This window comes from Coregonus clupeaformis, chromosome 10, assembly GCF_020615455.1.
Source record: "Coregonus clupeaformis isolate EN_2021a chromosome 10, ASM2061545v1, whole genome shotgun sequence".
NCBI classification, from domain to species: Eukaryota; Metazoa; Chordata; class Actinopteri; order Salmoniformes; family Salmonidae; genus Coregonus; species Coregonus clupeaformis.
The window spans coordinates 25,769,138-25,789,414 of record NC_059201.1 but is presented as its reverse complement, the minus strand read 5'-3'; the positions used below and the strand labels follow the sequence as shown (position 1 = coordinate 25,789,414).

The 20,277-nt window shown below is 40.0% G+C and overlaps 1 protein-coding gene across 2 annotated transcripts in view; it reads left to right on the top strand.

Annotated features, from left to right (window-relative positions):
- Positions 1 to 20,277, top strand: part of fhit (fragile histidine triad diadenosine triphosphatase) — a 364,201-nt gene that overhangs the window by 306,350 nt on the left and 37,574 nt on the right. Inside the window, exon 7 of one of the 2 annotated variants that reach the window (XM_041887645.1) lies at positions 10,327 to 10,395. The exons of the other annotated variant lie outside the window; for it this stretch is intronic. Coding sequence (XP_041743579.1) covers positions 10,327 to 10,395 — 69 coding nt within the window. The remainder of the gene's footprint in view (positions 1 to 10,326; positions 10,396 to 20,277) is intronic. 2 annotated transcript variants of the gene reach the window in all.

The window sequence follows — 20,277 nt, the reverse complement described above, 5'->3', positions numbered from 1 at the left end:
AGGGAAAAAATATGAAACGCTAATATGCATTCTGACTGAGTGACAGCAAACGTGCCTACCCGCTGCAAATTGAGGACACACAGACACACACACACACAAAGCCCTCCGCACGCTGCTTCTAATCTGCAGCTTTCTTTCAGTGAGAACTTGCAGGGAGGTATTTTGCCAACATCTATTTAGGCATATTAAAACACTTAAACACTCCGATCATGAGTATCATCCGATCCGACTATCAACTGTCAATTTACGGATACGATTACGAATACGAGTATGGCTATGTAAACACACCCCTACCAGACACACTTGTCTAAATTGATGGGTCATGTGAAAGAAATGCTATAACCACCCCCCAGTCACATCTAGCTAAGTGGATGGGTCACTATTGTCTAGACATGTACACATGTTCATGAAATACAGTATATGGCCGTAATCACCCCCAGACACTCCTGGCTAACTTGATGGGTCATGTAATCATCTGGTGAAGTAGAGTCTTTTGTTTAGACATGTAGCTTGATAGCTAGCTAGCTAAACAATGAACCATAATATCAACCCATACTACTAGCAATACAAACTGAGTGTCATAGCTAGCCACCATGGATTAAATGCTGTAGTAACCAGGTTCAATATTAACTAGCTAGCTAACATTAGGCTATAACTAGCAATGCAAATGGTTTTCTGAGATACAAATAATATTACTACACAGATACATTTACATTTACATTTTAGTCATTTAGCAGACGCTCTTATCCAGAGCGACTTACATATTTTTTTATACTGGCCCCCTGTGGGAATCGAACCCACAACCCTGGCGTTGCAAACGCCATGCTCTATCAACTGAGCTACATCCCTGCCGGCCATTCCCTCCCCTACCCTGGACGACGCTGGGCCAATTGTGCGCCGCCCATGAGTCTCCCGGTCGCGGCCGGCTGCGACAGAGCCTGGATTCGAACCAGGATCTCTAGTGACACAGTTAGCACTGCGATGCAGTGCCTTAGACCACAGATCATACATGTATCGTTAGCGAGCCAGCAAGCTAACGTTCGCTAGCTAGCTAACAGTACGCTTTAACTTGCAATGAAAACGACTTTCTGACTAAAAAAACATATAATATCTGAAAATGTAGCTACACTCTTACCCGTATACATAGATGTATGCTTCATGGCAGACTAGAACACCTTTAACTTTTTGTACGCATTGTGTCAAGTCACTCGGTTTACACTGACCGTGTGCAGAAAGTAGTCCATAACAACTTTTTTCCACTGATCTTTGTCAATAGCGCCTGCTAAATTCAGGGCAGCAATGTTGTTGAGAGCAGTAGCAACACTTTTGCATTTATATCATTTTTTAAAAAGCGTTAGTGGTTAAGAGCGTTGTGCCAGTAACCGAAAGGTCGCTGGTTCTAATCCCAGAGCCAAATGCCCAAAAAACGAATTTTGATCAAATAAAATTGTTTTCGTTCAAATGCCTCTCCTGTGAAGTAGTGACGTGCGACATACGCCTAGCTTCCTGAAACGGGTCACTTTTTACCATGTGATTACTTAAGTAAATACCTGGCCATTTCTCTACCGTGAAATAAAGTGCCACTGAGATGTGAAAAAGTCACGAATCCTCAGACGAAACCATCATCAGAAACACAGCACATTCCCAACCTGCTCTGGCGGCTTCTGCACACTAAAGATTTGAATGGGCATCCAAGGAATTTGCCTGAGAACAAAGGTACTTATTTGAAGAGGTCTTTGAATAAGTGTTACATCCTCTTCAAATGGCACCCGGTTCCCTAGATAATGCCTCCGCCATTGAAATGTTTAATCACCTAAGAAGCGCATTTAAAGTCAAAAGCCTTTTCATTTTTCTGGCAGAGGAGGAAAGACAGCCTCAAACACATAAATGTATGCTGTTATTTACTGTAATAGGCCAGTAGTGCTTTTGATTTATCTGTTTAATATTCTGTATGGGTTGTCTAGGCATGTGTGGAACAAGCAGGTCATTGAGGTTTGTTATCTCACATCACATCATATATAGGCTCAATCAGGCATTACGGCTCTTAGGATTTCTTATCTGTATAGGGAGTATTGTGGTGGATAATGTTAATTTCATGTGAACCTGAGAAATGTCAGACAGGCAGACAGGCGTGCTTAGCGGCCCCTCTCAGGTGGGGTGCCTTTAGGAGGGTGGTAGGGGTGGTCCCTCTGTCATAGCATATTTGGTGTGCCTTTTAAAAGTAAAGGTTAGCTTTCAGAACAGCTCGGACCACTTTTCAACAGTAGGTGAGCCGACTCCTCAGAAGCTTCATGCTGTCTGATTGAATGGAGGAACTCATATTGACTGAGCCCATTGTTGAAGTATCTGCTTTATACACCATCCATGTTATTGCCCTGAAATATCGATTAACCTTAAAACTTATCCAAACCACTTTGTTTTGTTGTAATCCAACTCGGACAGAAAGCATATCTTCTCTATACTCAGAAGGCCTTCAGCCAATAAGAGACAGCCTCCTTTATCACTACTTCTAAAATTCTGTTTTCTTTTGTCATTTCCGCTCACTATCAACGCTTACTATAAATTCAAGTAATTACCTTTAGAAAGCAAAATAGAGCACTAGAATTCACCATCACATAGCGATGTAGGATCTTAATTTGATCACCCTGTTGCACGAGAATTTATGTATTTCAGGTTTAAATAGGCTTCTGAAGTTTGTAATTTCCACTTTGAAATTTCAGACTTGATATTCCCGTACGAAATGTTTTGCTACCCTAAAGAAATGTCCATGAATTATAATCCACATAATAATTCACATTTCCTGTTGCTGCAGGATTAATTTCCTGTTGTAGCAAACTGGCTCAAATTAAGATTCTACATCTGTAATAGATGGTTCTGGAGGCTGTTGTTTTCCATTGCTTCTTGTTGTCTGCGCCGTTAATGTTGTTTTTACACCCGCCTTGTCTTCTTCATGCTCATTAGCCTCACGCTGCACGCTAGAAACATCTATCCTCTCCAGCCCAACCCTACACCAGATTCACAGTCTATCTGCTAATGGGACTGCTGAACACACAGCATCACCTCACCAACAACACTCCACATAACCTACTCTACCTGCTTAAAGGATGGCCTTTCTTACTTGTCCTATACTATTGATTATTTTCCTCTTTCTCTAATTTGAATAACGATGACATGAGATGTCTGTTCTTGGGCACAGTTGCTGTTTTGGGTGTTTTTTCTAACAGCTCAGGGTTTCAAATGTGCCCCTGGGCCAGCTGTCTTTTAGCCTGACCAGTTTCTAAATCAACTTTAAAATACTCTGCATGAATAATAAATGAATGCAAAGTCCTGCAGTAAGGCCATTTTGAAGCCAGATTTGATCTGATCTAGAGAATGCCCCCAAAACCCAACTAGTGTGTGGAGAGAAGATGGTGGTCATACTACACCCCCAGAGAAACAAAGCTTTGCCATCCATTTTTCACAAAACCAATTTTTCATCCTGTGATTGTTTGAGATTAAATTGTTTTTTGTCTGTCAATACAAACAAGGTCAAATAGCAATGTATTTTTTGCTATCTTCAATTAGATTCAAACCGAAGGGAAGGTTGGCTTTTGGATTATCGTGAAATCGCCTGCATCAAATATTCTCTCATTGTCAGTGAGTGCCATCACTGGGAAACGCAACAGGGAAGCTCTCAGCCATGAACAAAAGGCAGTAATAAAGAAAAGTTGTTCTATCACTGTTCCTTAACCCACTGAAATAATCTACATATTTTATCCAGTAATTTTGAACATGCAGTAAATCTGAATTAGAGGCCTGCCTGGTCCCTTTATGAGAACATATTATCTGGTGCACCAAGCACACTGGCTACAGTGCTGCCCCACCTCCATTTATCAACTGGATTATTGCAGTCATGTGCTCTCACGCTGGCAATAAAAAATGACTCTTTGATTGAATAAGAGAGAGGCAGTCTATGGAGGCAAATGCACTTTTATAAACTCTGTGCCAGGAGTTTCACAAAGACAGAAGACAAATCTTTGTATTAGAATGATGGAATTGAGTTTATTTTCATTTTATGGAAAATGTAGGGGTGATTATAGTTATTCATCATGTGGACGGCTCTGTTTGGTACATGTTTGTTGCTGTGTGTGTGCACGGAGAAGGGCCATGATATCTACATTGCTGTATGAAAACAAAGGAGAATGTGCTGAAATGTAGAAATATTAACAATATAACCAGTGAAGCCGGGTTGTGTGCTGGTTTGATGGCACAGTCATTGTTTATGAAAGAACCGGATGAACCGGGGAGGTTGATTCTCATTATTTGATTGACAGTTGCAGAGGTCCTGTTTTTGCTAAATGGCTATATTCCTATCAGTCATTTGCATTCTGTACAGGCAGCACTCTCACTGTTGATGTGTATGGGGGGGCATGCTGACGAGATAACCTAAGGGCTTGACCAATGACCCAGCCAACTTCAAAACAGATCACTGCCACATGGTTCTGGGTTAATTAGGGCTTCAGGTGATCCTAGAATGGCAGAGTAGGCCATTTGTTACTGCCACATATGGCTGATTGCAACTGTTTAACAATGCAGTAGGTGTTGAATACCTTTCAACACACCCGCAATTAATGTTAGGATGGTACCTCACAAAGTAGGACCTCACTCTAAAGCAGGGTTGTGCAACTTTGATAGGGGTGGGGGCCACCAAAAATCTGAACTCATCATGAGGGGCCACAGTGGCTCGCGGGTCTGCGTACCCACTGACATGCAGTCAGAGCTGGCCCTAAGCGATTTTTTAAAATATATTTTGCCATGGGGGTGTAGACAGGTCTCTAAAGTGCGACCAATTTGGTGGCATATATGTGAAATATTTTGCTGTCTGACCTGCAGTTTTAATTTGGGAGCACCTGTGCAAAAAACGTTTTTTACATTTTTGTATTAATTGTTGTAATGATAAGGCTTCGCTATAATGTAAATGTAAGATGTCTATACCATTGTTTCCTGAACACCGAATCATTAGCATCATGCTTACGCCATTTATGCAGCGAAAATTGTTTGTTTCTAGCCCAAACAGTTCAAAAGATCCAACCCATATTACCTGCGCAATGTTTCCTTCTTGGGGGGCTGCATTTTACAATCGTAAACCATGTCGTGGGCCGTTATAAAACTATTCACAGGTAGTTAACCATTTGTTTTACACCTTGTTCAGTCATGTTTGTTACCTCATTAGCTAGCTAGCTAACAAACTGAACTTTACCAGTATATCCAAACATTTGGGGGCACAGAAGAAAGGAAAAAGGGATAGCTTATTCAGGAGATCAATGATCATAGCAATGGATGAATGACTGATTCATGTGGTCATCACAAACTTGATGTGTACAGTTTTCTATGGAATGCATCTCAATAGGAAAATAGTGCTTTTACATCATGTAGAAACCTAATATTCCAGAAATGATTTTTTAATTTCAATGACAGGTATTTCTATCAACATTTAAACTTTTTATAATAAACAAATGTATTTACAGGGTTACATATTAGTTTCCAGGGCACAGCGTGCTTCAGAAGTAGCTAGAATTATTTTTATTTTGTGCTCTGTAAGGGTTGGTGTGAGGTGTGACCCAGGTGCGGTGCAGGATAGACAGTAGGCAGTAGGCAGAGATGGTGAAACAAGGATCTTCACTGGTGGTCCCAAAACCAGGAGACAAAATAACGGACTTGTCACGATAAAATAGAGGAGCAAATTGGTCTCCATAAACAGGCTGACAGCAAACATACGAAATACTAACTATGACTGAAAACAACAATGAAACAGGGAGAACACTTCTCAAGTACCTGTACATACGTCTCGCGATCAGACACTGATTAGTACTGTTTGGCATCGAGAAACTAGCAGAGAAACCGAGCAAGGGAACACAGGGAAGTGAGGGCCTAAATACACAGGTGAACAGGTAGACACAGGTGACACCAAAATGATAATGATTAGTCCAGACTGTGAGTGAGGAGGTGCCTAAGGTTGTCGGAGGATGACACCTAGTGGGTCGCTCCGGAACTGTGACCCCCTCCTGTAACAGTGCTCCTAACTTTTTTAATATTGGAGCACCAGTGCTATCAATGAAAATTGTTAATTTAGAGCCCTGGGCGTAGAAAACATGTTGCAGTTTTAAAGCAAGTTTGCTGCAATTCTACACATTTTGCCATGGGGCGGAGAGAATATTTTGCAATTTTATAACTAATTTCTTGCAATTCTACACATTTTGCGATAGGGTGGAGAGAAATGTTTGTAGTTTTTAATATGATATCTGAGTGAGAGTGACTAACAAAATCAATGGGTCCCCCCGGTCAGTAATTCGACCATGATTAAAAATACCTGATATTTACAGTGTAACATATTTTAAGACGGCAATTTGCCATGGTTCAGTAAAGACTATGTAGTAGTAAAATACAGAGGTTATGCTGTGTCTTGGGGCTGGTGACTAACCCTCATGCTAGCAGTCACAACACATCACATTCAGGCTGAGCCGTAATCAAACACACCACCTTTTACACAGGGCTCCTAGCAGAGGCATGACAATGGACTTTGCAAACATAATGGCTTATTCCAATGTTAGCATTCGACTCATTAATCTTGATGGTGGCACGTTTGAGTGTGTATGAGCCCTTTATAGAGAGAGAAATTGAGAGCATATGCATTGAAACTGCGTTGAAGTGCAAAGCAAAGGGGACCGATCAAACACAAAGCAAGATGAATCTTCCTGTAAATTGCTGGCTGTTGTTTTTTAGCGAGAGGTGGTTTGGCGGTGGAAGCAAAGAATGGTGGGACAGATCTTCCTCTCTTCCTCTAATTAGTAGCTCCTGCTTGGAGCAACGGTGGCTCCTGCACCCCCTGCCTTAATGGGAACACAGCTGTTTGTGACAAAATAAATTTGTCTGCCTGTCTGACTAGATTTCACCTAAACAAAAAAAACGCTCTATAGCCATTTGCACATGTGTCTCTGCAGTCAGAAACTAATTAAAAGACATATGTTTTTATTATGTTTGGAGAAACTTTACATACCTCTCAGAACGTAGCACATACAAACTATCATACAGCTCTGTATGAAGGACGTTCTAAATGAGTAGGCCTGTGCTGTGTGTGAGTTCTTTGAACAGGGTATGGTGACCAATTATGGATGGAAAATAAAGCATAACGAAGTATCCAGAGACTGATGAGGGGACGTTGGAGGGGGTGACATTGAACTTTGACCCCCAGTATCTGCATGTGTCTAATCAGGGAGGCAATGAGACAGAACAGATATACTGTGAGTGGGACTAAGATGGAATTGTTTTCTATTAGCTTTATTAAGATAGGTATAGTCCTATATTAGTTGGGGTATAAGGAAATATTGGTTCCACTTACTGTGTGCTTTGCTTTGTTCCTGCATAAATACACTTTCAAATAGTGATATTGTAGAGCCCCCAACTCCCCCATTTCAGAGCTAGTGACACTGCTGCTGTAAATCTAATCCAGGAAGTCAGACTTCCACTACCTTGCAGGTTCTAATTCCTTTACCAGTGTGAATCCCAGTCAAGGCCAGGCATGACAGCTGCCGTGTCTTATGAGGGGAGACATATTGAGCCCATGCAGAGTGACCGCTTGCTGAGCATGTGGGCATCAAACTGTCTGAAACTCACCCCACACATTCTGCAGTCAGTCAGGGTCTATGATCTCCCATCCCACCCTTCACATTTCTGGCATGCAGGCTTTTGCACACTTCCTGTATGCCGGCCTCTGCCTACCTCACTAAGCACTGTTTAAAATGTATTTTTGATGAATACCGCTGCCGCCGACTTCTCTTCAAGGTTTACCTCAAGGTAGGCAGATTTAATAATGCAGACATTATGCAAATCGACTCATTAAATAGAAAATGTGGCAACAAAGCGGAGGCCTCAAAACATGTTATCTTGTTTGTAGCATTTATAAACACTTATTCACACAGCCTGTGCTGTTTATCATAGCCGAGTAATGATAAATGAATAAAAGCCAGCAATTAGGTTATTATGCTCTAGATGAGTGTATTGCACTGCACAGACCCCCTGATAAACTGGCTGGCTGACAGCTGATGATATTGTTGTCTTGTGTTTTGTGAGTATCGATACTGATGAGGTTTTGGCACTGAGAAAATTTAGAAGCAGTCACAACTGCCTGTCTCACCCCATCCACTAGGTTCACAACACAAATGTACTGCTAGTACAGAGCAAGAGACAGAAACTGTCATCTTTTAGTACTTCAGTGTGTTGTTTTGCTCAAACTACAAATGTACCAACCTCCTTGAAGTTGTTTTGACTTAATTCACATCGGAGTGCATGTGGCTGTTTTAAAATGCTGTTTGAGGTTAGGACCTGTAGATAAAAGTGAGCCCCAGAGTTCAAATGGCCCTTCTTGATATTTTATACACAGCTTTGCTGAGTAGCCAAAGTTCATGATATAGAACTCTTAAAGGTGCACTATGCAGAAATCGCTCCGACATTTCCTGGTTGCTAAAATTCGAATAGTTTGGCTAATTTCAGTTTATGTGACAAAACAAGCAAGTATAGTGTAGAGAATCATTGTACCATCTAAACCACTGTGAAATATATTTTCCATAACCAAAAATATTGTATTTTCAGCTGTTTGAAGCTGGTGTACAAAACCGAAAGTAAAAGACACAAAAAACAAAACTTAAGAGTGCAAAGCATAGAAAAGTGCACATAGAACAGAACTACCGCTTCTTAGACTTGCTTTCAATGACAATGACAGATCTATAACTCCCAAAAAGTTACATATTGCAGCTTTAAAGTTGGATATCAGTTGTGTTTGTCAGTTAATTTCCCCTGTCAGTTTAGTTCCTTAATGTGCTGTCAACTCTGAGAATGATGAGATAAGTGAGATGTTCCGAGCCAGAAAAGAATAAGACAGTTTGCCTCATGTCATTGATTTTATTTATCATGTACAAAGTTGACAGTGTGTGCTTACATGATCCTAACAAACACAGGATGTGTTGTCATTTGTGTTCTGTAAGCTAATCAAACTGTTTTGAAGATACTTCTGAGAATGCTCTTGTTAAGTAAGAGCTGTGTACTCTAAAGAACTGTCACAAGTATTCAGAAGGTCCAAGAGGCTGCTTTGTGTGGGAGTGATTTCTTACATCTGAATAGCCTTGACAGTACACTTTCTCTATTCACGTTGATGCTTATACAAACGCGATGATGTGCTGTTCTCCCACAATGCCAGTGGCAGAAACACAAAGACTGTTGACAATTTGCAAAATGCACTATGACAATTTGCAAAATGTGTTTAATACCATCTCTGAAATAATGTCGGAGGTAAGCCTATTCCCTGTGAATGTGGCTTACTGTCATGTTAATTGTAACTGTGTCTTTCATTTTTTCATATTGATTTATTCTGTTTTACTTAGAGACATAATAATTATATATACCAGGGTTTGCTTCATGACAAGACAAAGGAACTAATCAACTGAGACAATATACAAAATGACATGTACAACTTTGCCACTTTATTATACAGGACTTACTCCATTAATTCCTCATGTGGTTGTTGTGTTAGGAACACTGCTGCTGAACTATTCATTTAACTAACATCTAGTTGTAGTCTGCCATTTTAGTGGATTTATTTGCATTATTTGAAGTATGCAAACTTTCAGCAATCTAGAACCAAGTGGATTGCTGATTAAAACTCAAGCATACGTAAGTGCTGGGGACATTAGCATCATGAGGACATTGTTTCTTCAGTTTGAGCGTGTTGTCTTTCATTTCAGAGGAGTCTCTCGTTCTCTACTTGTCCTTCATTATGTTATCACTAGCTAATGACTTTTTTTTACTCCGTAAAACTTTGTTGCAGATTTGCATAGTGTAAGATAAATGTTTGCATCGTCTAATTATCTTTCCTGTTTTAATGTGTGTGTTTTTTCTTCTTCTACGTAAATACGTAGCAGTTGTTCTGCGACATTACCACACTAATAAGCACCCAAGGAAAGCTGCAAGTTGGAAACTAACTGTGCAGATGGCCAAGCTTGTGACAGCACGAGGCAAGGGGGAACAGAAAAGGATGTCTGACAAAGTCAATTTAAGTTTTAAAAGCATAAAATTAAGGAGTCTCGGTGGTATACAGGTGGTACGCTTGGCGGAATGTACTGTAACCCTCCTGTGATTTACAGCGTTGCCTCACCACCAGGTTGTGAATTAATGAAAGATGTCTCTGGATAGGGCTGTTGTCAGTTCAGTCTGTTACAAGAGTACCTGGCACAGCATAGTATGTATGTCTCTCTGGATGAGTGAATAACATAATATCTCATTGTGTCTTTTCAGCATGTTCACGTGCACGTCCTCCCCAGGAAGGCAGGTGACTTTGAGAGAAATGACAATGTCTATGATGAGGTAAAGTAGAGCGTTTTAAAAGTTATTTTGCCTCTCCCACTACATTGGTTTGAGTTCTTATGACCAAACATTGATATTCAATATGACACACTGGCTGTTTAAATTCCTCCAGGGTAGGAGTTGTTTTTATCATACAGTTCTCTTACATTTCTCAGTAATGCACTAGCTCACCTGTAGCTCAAAATAATAGCTTTAATTAAACATGTTAGAGCTGGGGTTGAACAAACGTCAATACACCCTGAGGCCTTTTCGGGAACTAAAATCACCAAACCAATGAACCACAATACTTCAATACACAAATAATGAACATGCCTTTCATAGTGATTTAAATTTCCCTGTGACATTTTAAATTTGTAAAAAGAGAGGCCACACCAAATGAATATCAATGACTAAGTTTGACATGCATATTCTAATAACCACATCTAATAAAAACAAGCTTGACTATAGTTCCCTAAAGAGCCAGAGGCTGAAATAGAACGCATCCACATCTGTGACCCACCAGCCAAATACAAATAGGTTTGTTTTTAATTTGCATGTGATCATAAGGGTTATTTTGAAAGCAGCTATGCCATTTATATTGTTGATGTCACACGCTGCAAATTATAAATTTTTTCTCTGAGATATTTTGCTTCACAATGAATAATCACCCAGTGTTGTCTCCCCCCATACCTTACCACTGTTAAGTGTTTTATAACTCAAACCGTGCACATTTACTCTCTCATAAAGACTATTTAAGAGGCAATATAATAGTTTAACCACTTTCCTCCTTCACAGTGTGAAACTAGTGAGAAATGTAGCACAGGGTTTTCAATCTCTATTTGTGTGATACCGTGGGTAGTGAATATACAATGTAATCTTAACTTCAGACCCACGTCATCCAGTCACAGCCTCTGATTGGCTGTATTTCTGATTAGGACATTACATAATTATTGGTTGATGTCTCTGATGTCAGTGACTAGGCCAATTACCCCAGATAGTCAATCAGTGGCCGTGTTCACTACAAGGCTGGCTTTGGGGCAGGCACCGAGGCTCCACAGTCTGGGGTGTTTATCATTGCAGAGAAAGGGATGGGACTCTGGAGTGTGATTTTATTTGTCACTTTATTTAGACGAAGTGACACGGCGCGGTAGATTCACGCAACGTGGTCATAAAGAGCCTGTCCCCACGCCTGACAACCACTCTAAGAGATACAGTCAGCAGCCTCTCTCTTGCTCTCGCTCGCTCTCGCTCTCTCTCTTGCTCTCTCTCTGATATAACACTTGCCATTTCCAATTTTCTTAGCAGTGTCACCTTGCCAAAAAAAGCTGTCATGGCATATTAGACTTGTTTTGTCTCTTCTCTTTCACGAATGTTCTTTGTCATGTGCTTTGAATGTACGAGCTTGTCAGTAGTCATAATGGAGACAACAGCAAATGCTCAGGTTTTGTCTTCGTCTCTCACCGAACTAGATGCTGTAGCTATACAAAGTTTCATGCAGATGCACTACTATAAAGTGTGTACTGTACAAAACATACTTTGTCAAGTTCATCTGACATCTTTACAATTTATATATGCAACCGGCTCAATTCGGTCTTATGTAACAAAATTTGAAATCATGTTTTTTACATTGGATAAAAGTAGAGACTCAGAGCTAGAAAATTGTATATCATACACTACAGTTGAGGAACAATGGGAAAGTAACTCTGCTTTGAAAGTTGATAAACTTGTAACCCCACCTTTGAGAAAATGGCCCTTCAATGTTTTGGTACACCTACAGGAGAGCTCTTCTTTGTCTACACCTATTCAGCATCGTTCACACCCTCTTAAGTCTTTGCCCCACCAATCTCTTTAAAGATTCACATGAGGCCATGTGGTAAAGAGAGTGAGTAAGGTAGTGTACTAAACAACCAAAGATTTGAAGACTAAATGCTTGTTTATACTATGTCTATCGACAGTTGTCACAGTGACAACATGAACATTCTATTGTCATCCGACATCAAACTTGTCGTTGTCGTTATGAAAAAGTATAAACACAAAAATGACATCAGTAGCCTGGTGGTCCAAAATACCATAATTGGTGTATTTTAACACCAATAAACCCAGCCGTTTAAAAATGAATTTAGTATGTCAATCTAGCAAACCAGGCAACTAAAAGAAACTTTCTAAACAATGTTTTGGTTCGTTTCTAGCTTATTAGCTGGCTAGCTAACATTAAGTTAGCTAGCTAGCCAGTTCAAATAATGACCATATCATATAGCTGACAACATCTTAACTTTAGCTAATTTGTATTCATTATTACAGGAAAATAAACTCATAACAAGATCATTATTTACAAGTTAATGGCAAGCTATTGACAGAAAAGAGCTTACAGTAGTGAGTGTGACAAAATAAAAGCAGGGAATTCTACTGGAGAATCTTAGAACTTGGACACTGTCTCATTGGCCTAACGTTATATCCTAATTTGACTTTGGTGCGGGTCATGTTGTTCTTCACATTACCATCTCTGGTAAACACACACTATATCAAATAAAATCAAAGTTTATTTGTCACATGCACAGGATACAGAAGGTGTAAACAGTACAGTGAAATGGTTAGTTGCATAGTGGAGTCTTTTGTTTAGACATATAGCTAGCTAGCTAAACAATTAACCAAAATCCCAACTCATAATGTTACTACCCTGCATGAATCTACAGGTAGCTAAAGCTAACCAACTATGTTCAATGTTAGCTAGCTAGCTAACATTAGGCTATAACTAGCAATGCAAATAGCTCTGAGATAGGAATATACGAATAATACTACATAGATCATACACGTAACGTTAGCTAGTGAGCTAGCCAGCCAGCTAACGTTAGCTAGCTAGCTAACAGTACACTTTAACTTGCATTGAAAACGGACAAAATTAGAAATGTATAATATCTGAAAATGTAGCTAGCTAGACTTTCTTACCCGTATACATGGATGAACGCTTCACCCTCTCTGTCACGGATGCCATGGTTGCCCTTAGTTTGAAGATGTAATCCAGAGACAGGTGTTTTAACAACAGCCTTCTGTGTGTTCTCTTTTCGACTCTCTCCGCATATTTGCAATCAAATGCCTAAATCTTCTCCAAATTTTTAGCTATCATACTCTGCTTCCACCGGGCATTCTACTGATTTCAAAACTCTGAGAGCATTAGCAACACTTTTGCAATTCTTCATGAGATCTTTCAAAAAAGCTGCATTAGAAAGTATTACCTACACATACTGAGCAGCTCATGTTATAGACAGAAGCGTGCTACATGCCAAACCAATCCAAACTCATCTCTCGGCATGTCCAGCCAATCATGGCTAGTGGGAAGGTTCCGGTCTTTTTCCGTGGCTAAACCAACTAGGCTCGTAATTTAACAATTGTATTCGTATTTACAGATGGCATACAAGTTTTGTTATTAAGGCACATGAAAGTTCACATGTTCCAGAAGGCATTTCTGCCACAAAACTAATTTTGATAAAATAAATAATAATTATGTTCAAATGCCTCTCCTATGAAGTAGTGGCGCGCGACATACTCCTAGTTTCCTGAAACAAGTCACGTATGCTTTCCCAGCAGTATGGTGAAAGACAGAGAGACATAAACAAAGATACATTATATTGTTGTAATGTGGCCTGCAGTAGCAACATGTGCCGTAGCGTGCCCTGCATTGAAATAACTTGCTCCAAAAGGTCAGAGTGGATATCAGATGAACATGATTGGAAAGGTGAAGGATTTCACTGTGTGGAGAATGATGCTGTAATAATCATTACAGTGGGCGAGTAGAAATATCCCAGCCATAAAAATCTACTTGACCTTGGTAATGCTCATCAATGGTCAAGTTATACACTTACAATGAATCATGTCAAACACCCAATTAGCTACTAACTGAAAATAGATCACAGCTATGAATGTGATGGCCTACAGTCTCTGGGGGCTTTGAGAGTTTGTTAGATGGAGAGAGAGAGAAAGACAGAGAAAAGGTTTGAAAGGCGTAGAGAGTTAGATGCCTGCCCCACAACATGGTAAGTATTGTGTATTTGCACCTCAGCAGCCTTCTGCCCAGACACCACTCATTACACCTTTTAAAGGTCAGCGCTTTTCAAAAATACGTGCTTTGACCTTTTAATCAGCCAAGGGGGAAAAAAACATGGAATCACATTTGGCATTCGTTTAACACAGATTTTATCTAATATAATAATATATGGCATTTAGCAGACACTTTTATCCAAAGCGACTTAGTCATGCATGCATACATTTTACATATGGGTAGTCTCGGGAATTGAACGCACTATCCTGGCGTTGCAAACGCTATTCTCTACCAGCTGAGCTACAGAGGCTAATCTTTCTCATGATTGTTCTACGCACATGAAGGACTGCAAATTAGACCCATGGAATGTGCACTTTAAAACTACTGTACTTCAGCAGGTACACAGTGACCATGACCCAAAATGTAGATGGTGAACTTTTTAGCCTGGTATAACTACAACCCATTAATGGGTTCCAATTCCGCATTTCTTCTATTTTCCTAAACATAAATCCTTGCCAATTGTAAGTATGCAAATTGCATGTTTTAAAAACAGTTTCTGACATGGGAAGCCATGTTGTTGACAAACACAAGCTTTTGAATGGTGCCTCAAATGTTTGTGTCCTTGTACCCTGATCCATCCCATCCAACTGATTAAGTGCTGATTGAGTATGTGTTTGTGCTCAGAACATGTAAATGACAATTGGAATCAAAAGTGTGGTCTTTCTTTAATGAAGTCTGCACTCACTCACTCTCAGTGCCTGGAACACTATCTCAACACAGGAGCTTGAGAGCTGTACTGTAGCAGCTAGTCGTGAGCTGGCGTTAATAACCACAGCGCTTTGTCGTTAGAATCCCAATACTCCTCTTCAGTCCTATTAAGATCACCGGCACTGTGGACACGAGTCACTCTTATTGGATGAGAGAGAGAAAGTGCACTCTTTATGGCTATTTAATAATAATAATAATAATAATAATAATAATATGCCATTTAGCAGACGCTTTTATCCAAAGCGACTTACAGTCATGCGTGCATACATTTTTTGTGTATGGGTGGTCCCGGGGATAGAAACCCACTACCTTGGCGTTACAAGCGCCGTGCTCTACCAGCTGAGCTACAGAGGAAAAAGCAGTGGAAAACGGCACCAGGGTATGCCTCTCCTCTGCTCTCGCTCTGAGCCACCTCAGAGATCAGTGGAAACAAAATTACGCCGCTACCACGCTTCTTAGCGGGGAACAATGTCAGCTCGTGATTATAAGTTGTAATGATGTTATTTTCTCCAATTAGGCCTTGTGTGTTTTTTTCATATGCCTCTGCAGGTTCTCTAGGGAAAAGAGAAATGACCGACTGATGGAGGAGATGCTGTGAACCTAGTGTTTTGAAGGCAGTTTGTAGGTTTTGATCGGCAGCTACTGTAAATGTTTTCCATTTTGGTTCTGCTTATTTGTGGTGGCCACTGAAACAGATGCAGGAACAGGAGTTTGATACAGGCTTATTGATTGGAAGAGGGGTGAGCAACATGAATATTCACCACATCTCTGAACTGAATACATTAAATGAGAAGATGATTGCTTCGGGGTCAAGGCTAGAATATGCCCCCTGGATAATGATGTTGGAAATAAATGATTCTTAATGATTCACTGTATACAATTTATCTAATGCCTTTTTCAACTAGATCTACAGTATGTTCTAAAATCATTTAATAATTTACATAGTTGCATAATGACTGCTCATTATATCTGGTTTTGTCATATGTCATATGTATTTCTACTGTCACTGATCAGCTAGGGAGAACATTGCAAGGGAAAGCAGTCAAGTTATTTTACTGTCTCTAGCCGCTTGCTGGTGGAAACAGCAGCTCTTAAATTACCCCACCTTGTATCTGCTCTGCTTATGTGCCTAGTCACTCCAAAGACAACAAGTCTTTCAGGGGCCCTGGAGACTGAATTTCACTTATTTAGCTTCCCGATTATTATCTTTCATTCCAGTATCTATCCTCCCAATCAATAAATCCCCTCTCCGCTCTCCTTTCTATTTAAACGAGCCAGCCAGCTGACGTAGCCTGGCTATGAAATGTAGTGGGCCTCTCTCTCAGCTAGCCCTATCAACCCTGATATTGTTTGATAGCATTGCTCATTAGATCTTTATCGATGGCACTCCCCTCTGCTGTGTGTGAGGATACCCAGACAGAGCGATCATATTCAGGGGAGTCTCTGCGTTGTTATTTGGCTGTGATTCATCATATTTTGTGGCAGTGTTATTAGGGAACATAGGGGGGAATAGGGCCATGTAATGAGAAATATCAATGGATCCTCATGTTCTTGCCTGCTGTGACAGGCTACTATCCATCTCTCTGACACTCACCTAGTTAACATTTTTATTAAAGGGCCAAGATTTGTCATTTTCCCATCCCGGGGGGAGTAGGAGTTTTCGCCGATAGTTTAGATAAAGGAGAAAGATCCAGAACACGGCCCACACTTTCCTGTGCAAATGATGAGCAATTGTTCTGAAGTGCAGCCCCCATCTGTCTGGCACTGTTGGACATGCAGTATTGTAGCCTACTGTGTTAGATAAAGGGAGGAGTGAGGGGGTGTCAAATAATAATGTTTACCATGGGAACCCATTAGCCCTTTGGGTTCTTGTTATGTTGTTCACCTCATCCTCACCTGTATCAGGGTCTATCTGAGACTGTGTAGGAGGACAGGTATCTCTAGACATATTATTCAGCAGAAAACACACACGCACACACACACACTGTAAAAAGTAACTGCCTAACTCAGAAAATAAATTGAGTAGTGGCAACTCAAACATCTCCAACTGTCAGTAGAACTCAAATCATAAAAGTGGGACTAACTCAAATGTCAATAAGATTTCTTATCACTTAATGTTTTTGAATACTGTTAACAAATATTAGGTTATTGAAAAATTTAACTTTATTTATTTGTGCTCTGCTAATCTTAATTTTAGTATTTACAAGTTATGATTATTTAATATTTTAAAGTCAATCTAACATTTAAAAAATAATAAAGTAGTCGTCAGAAACAATTATATTTTACTTCAAAACACTTGTTTATCTGTGTTGTGCTGATATAGAATTATTATGTTTTTGCAAGTTATTAAAACGTAATCATGCCACGTGGCTCAGGTTTTTGCGTTTATAATACTTTTACACAATGTTGTATGCATGTTTGAAGAAAGAGAAGGACATTTCTAAACTAGTATTAAGCAGTTTTTTGTGCTATGAGGTGTAATTGCTCTTGATAAACTGATATCAAAACCGTCAAGCAAATTGACGTTCAGTAATGAGTAGCCATTCCCACTATCAACAAGGTCATGACAGAGGCTAATACAGCATCCTGTAATGCTTACTGCCCTACCTCCAGTTACTAGAGGAATGAGCACTGTGCTCAACAATGCATGCAAACGTGGATTAAAATGACAAATCGTCAAATATATAAAACAATTTTGAATATTAAGACACGACCAGAACTACTTACACTTGAAAAATAAAATAGTAATGAAGGTTAAGAATTTAAGTAGAAAGGACCCTACATTTCTATGTTCACTACAACAAATATTCATGTTGAAGTAACTTCAATCGTTATAGTTCAGAATACATGTAATTTAGTGTAAAAAAGTTCATAAAACACAAAACAGTGAAGTATTTACCTTAAAAAGATAACCATATGGGTTGTGATGTCACTTTAAGTATTGAACACTGGAATACTTTGAGTAGGGTTACATGAATGGTTCTTGGCTACGGGTTTCCAACCAAAAATGTAGTTAGCAGAACTAATTACTTTTTACATTGCATGCACACACACACACGGACACACGGACACACACACACGGACACACACACACGGACACACACACAGACACGGACACACACACACACACACACACACACACACACACACACATCGTTTAATAACAAGTGAGATTAACCATCGTTTAATAACAAGTGAGATTGTGGTCCTCTGTAGCTCAGCTGGTAGAGCACGGCGCTTGTAACGCTAAGGTAGTGGGTTCGATCCCCGGGACCACCCATACACAAAAAAAAATGTATGCACGCATGACTGTTAGTCGCTTTGGATAAAAGCGTCTGCTAAATGGCATATTATTATTATATTATAACTAGTGTCTGGATGAATCATCAGAGCTGTGGAATCTACCTTGAGAAGTAGATTTAAGTATCTGTACTATCAGATTTTAGTGTCTGTACTATCACTGTCGTCTTTTGATCAACGACAACCACAAACAATCAATACATCCCTGTGAAGTCAGCTCCTCGCTTTGTTTATTTATACATTTGTTTCCTATACTCTTTTAAAAATGCATTGTTTTTAAACTAGTTTTGAGTGAGGCCCTGTCTTTGGTCAGGCTTGCAACGATACTAGGCAGGATCACTGTATGAGTTATGTATTGATTCCTCTGTGAGAAAATAAAAACACATCTATGTATTCCTCTCTGCAGCTTTCAATCCACTTTCTTTTCTCTTCTACTTTTCCAAGTCTGTGTTAAAGCATCTCTGTTCCTTGCTGCTCCCATCTGTCCCTACTGAGGAAGACAAGGCGAGCGATTTAGTTGCACAGCTAGCCTCCCATGGGGTACTTGGCATTGTCAAGTTTATAAATGTGTTCGCCATAACCGGCTATTGACAACGTTCGCCGATGATGAAACTGTTAATTATTCTACCGACTGTGGGATGTATTGAGCTGATTTAGCTGAGCATATGGAAAGACCATGAAGTTGCTGTACTTTTTAGAAGCAGCAACTTATATAGTCCCCCTCCTTACCCCCTCTCTCTCTCTCTCTCTCTCTCTCTCTCTCTCTCTCTCTCTCTCTCTCTCTCTCTCTCTCTCTCTCTCTTCTCTCTCTCTATCTCTCTCTCTCTCTATCTCTCTCGCGCCTCTCTCTCTCTCTCTCTCTCTCTCTCTCTCGCCTCTCTCTCTCTCTCTCTCTCTCTCCATATGCTAATGTTGTTGTTGTCGTGGAGGACCTGGTAAATTGCCCAATAAAGCAGGAATCATCTGATGTGGTGCGCACGCCCAAGCGTTTACAGCTTGAACACAATTTTCGTTGTTAGCTAAGTGTGAGAGAGGTTCAGGAGATGTCAGAGAAGTGTTGATTTGCATCTCATTTGGAATGCAAATATATGTATGAAGCATGGTTTACAGAGTTGTGATCGGCTTCACATTCCAAACACATTCACTTCATTACTAGATGTATTATTTGCTAGGTCTCAAGTATCTCTTTGCATAAGCTTATGCTGAGAAAGAGGTAACACCTTCACATAGATTTATGAATAATATGAATAGCTCCATGAGGGATCTAACATGTTACCAAACAAGACTGCATTACTCACAGTTCTTGAGGCAATATTTCCTCCTAAATCAACTCTCTCTCACGGTCTCCTTGAGAAAGCATCCATGACTTACACAGCTTTAAAAGTAAACAATATGACACATGCAATGCAATAAGGATCTGCAGTATTCCAAACTCATCTTGAATTAAATGCAGTGTTGAGTACATGAAATCGAGGGGGTCATCTTGGGTAATATCTCTGCATTTCTGCACTGTAAAAAATGTCCCCCACTGTGTTTAGAGACTCAGAGAAGCATGGCAGAGCTGAGATTCAGCAGACAGATTCAGTCAGACATCTGGGTCCGGGTCTGTAATGTGATACAGAAAGCTACATCCAACTCCAATAAAGCACTGTCATCTTCTGATACAGCACGTCACTGCAGATGCCTTTCTCACTTTTCCTCATGTCCTGTATACTCAGTCAGTGTTATATTCAGTTGTATTTTTTAATAATAAAGCATTGCATAGCATTTGTGTAGTAGCAATACAGATGAGCAGCTGC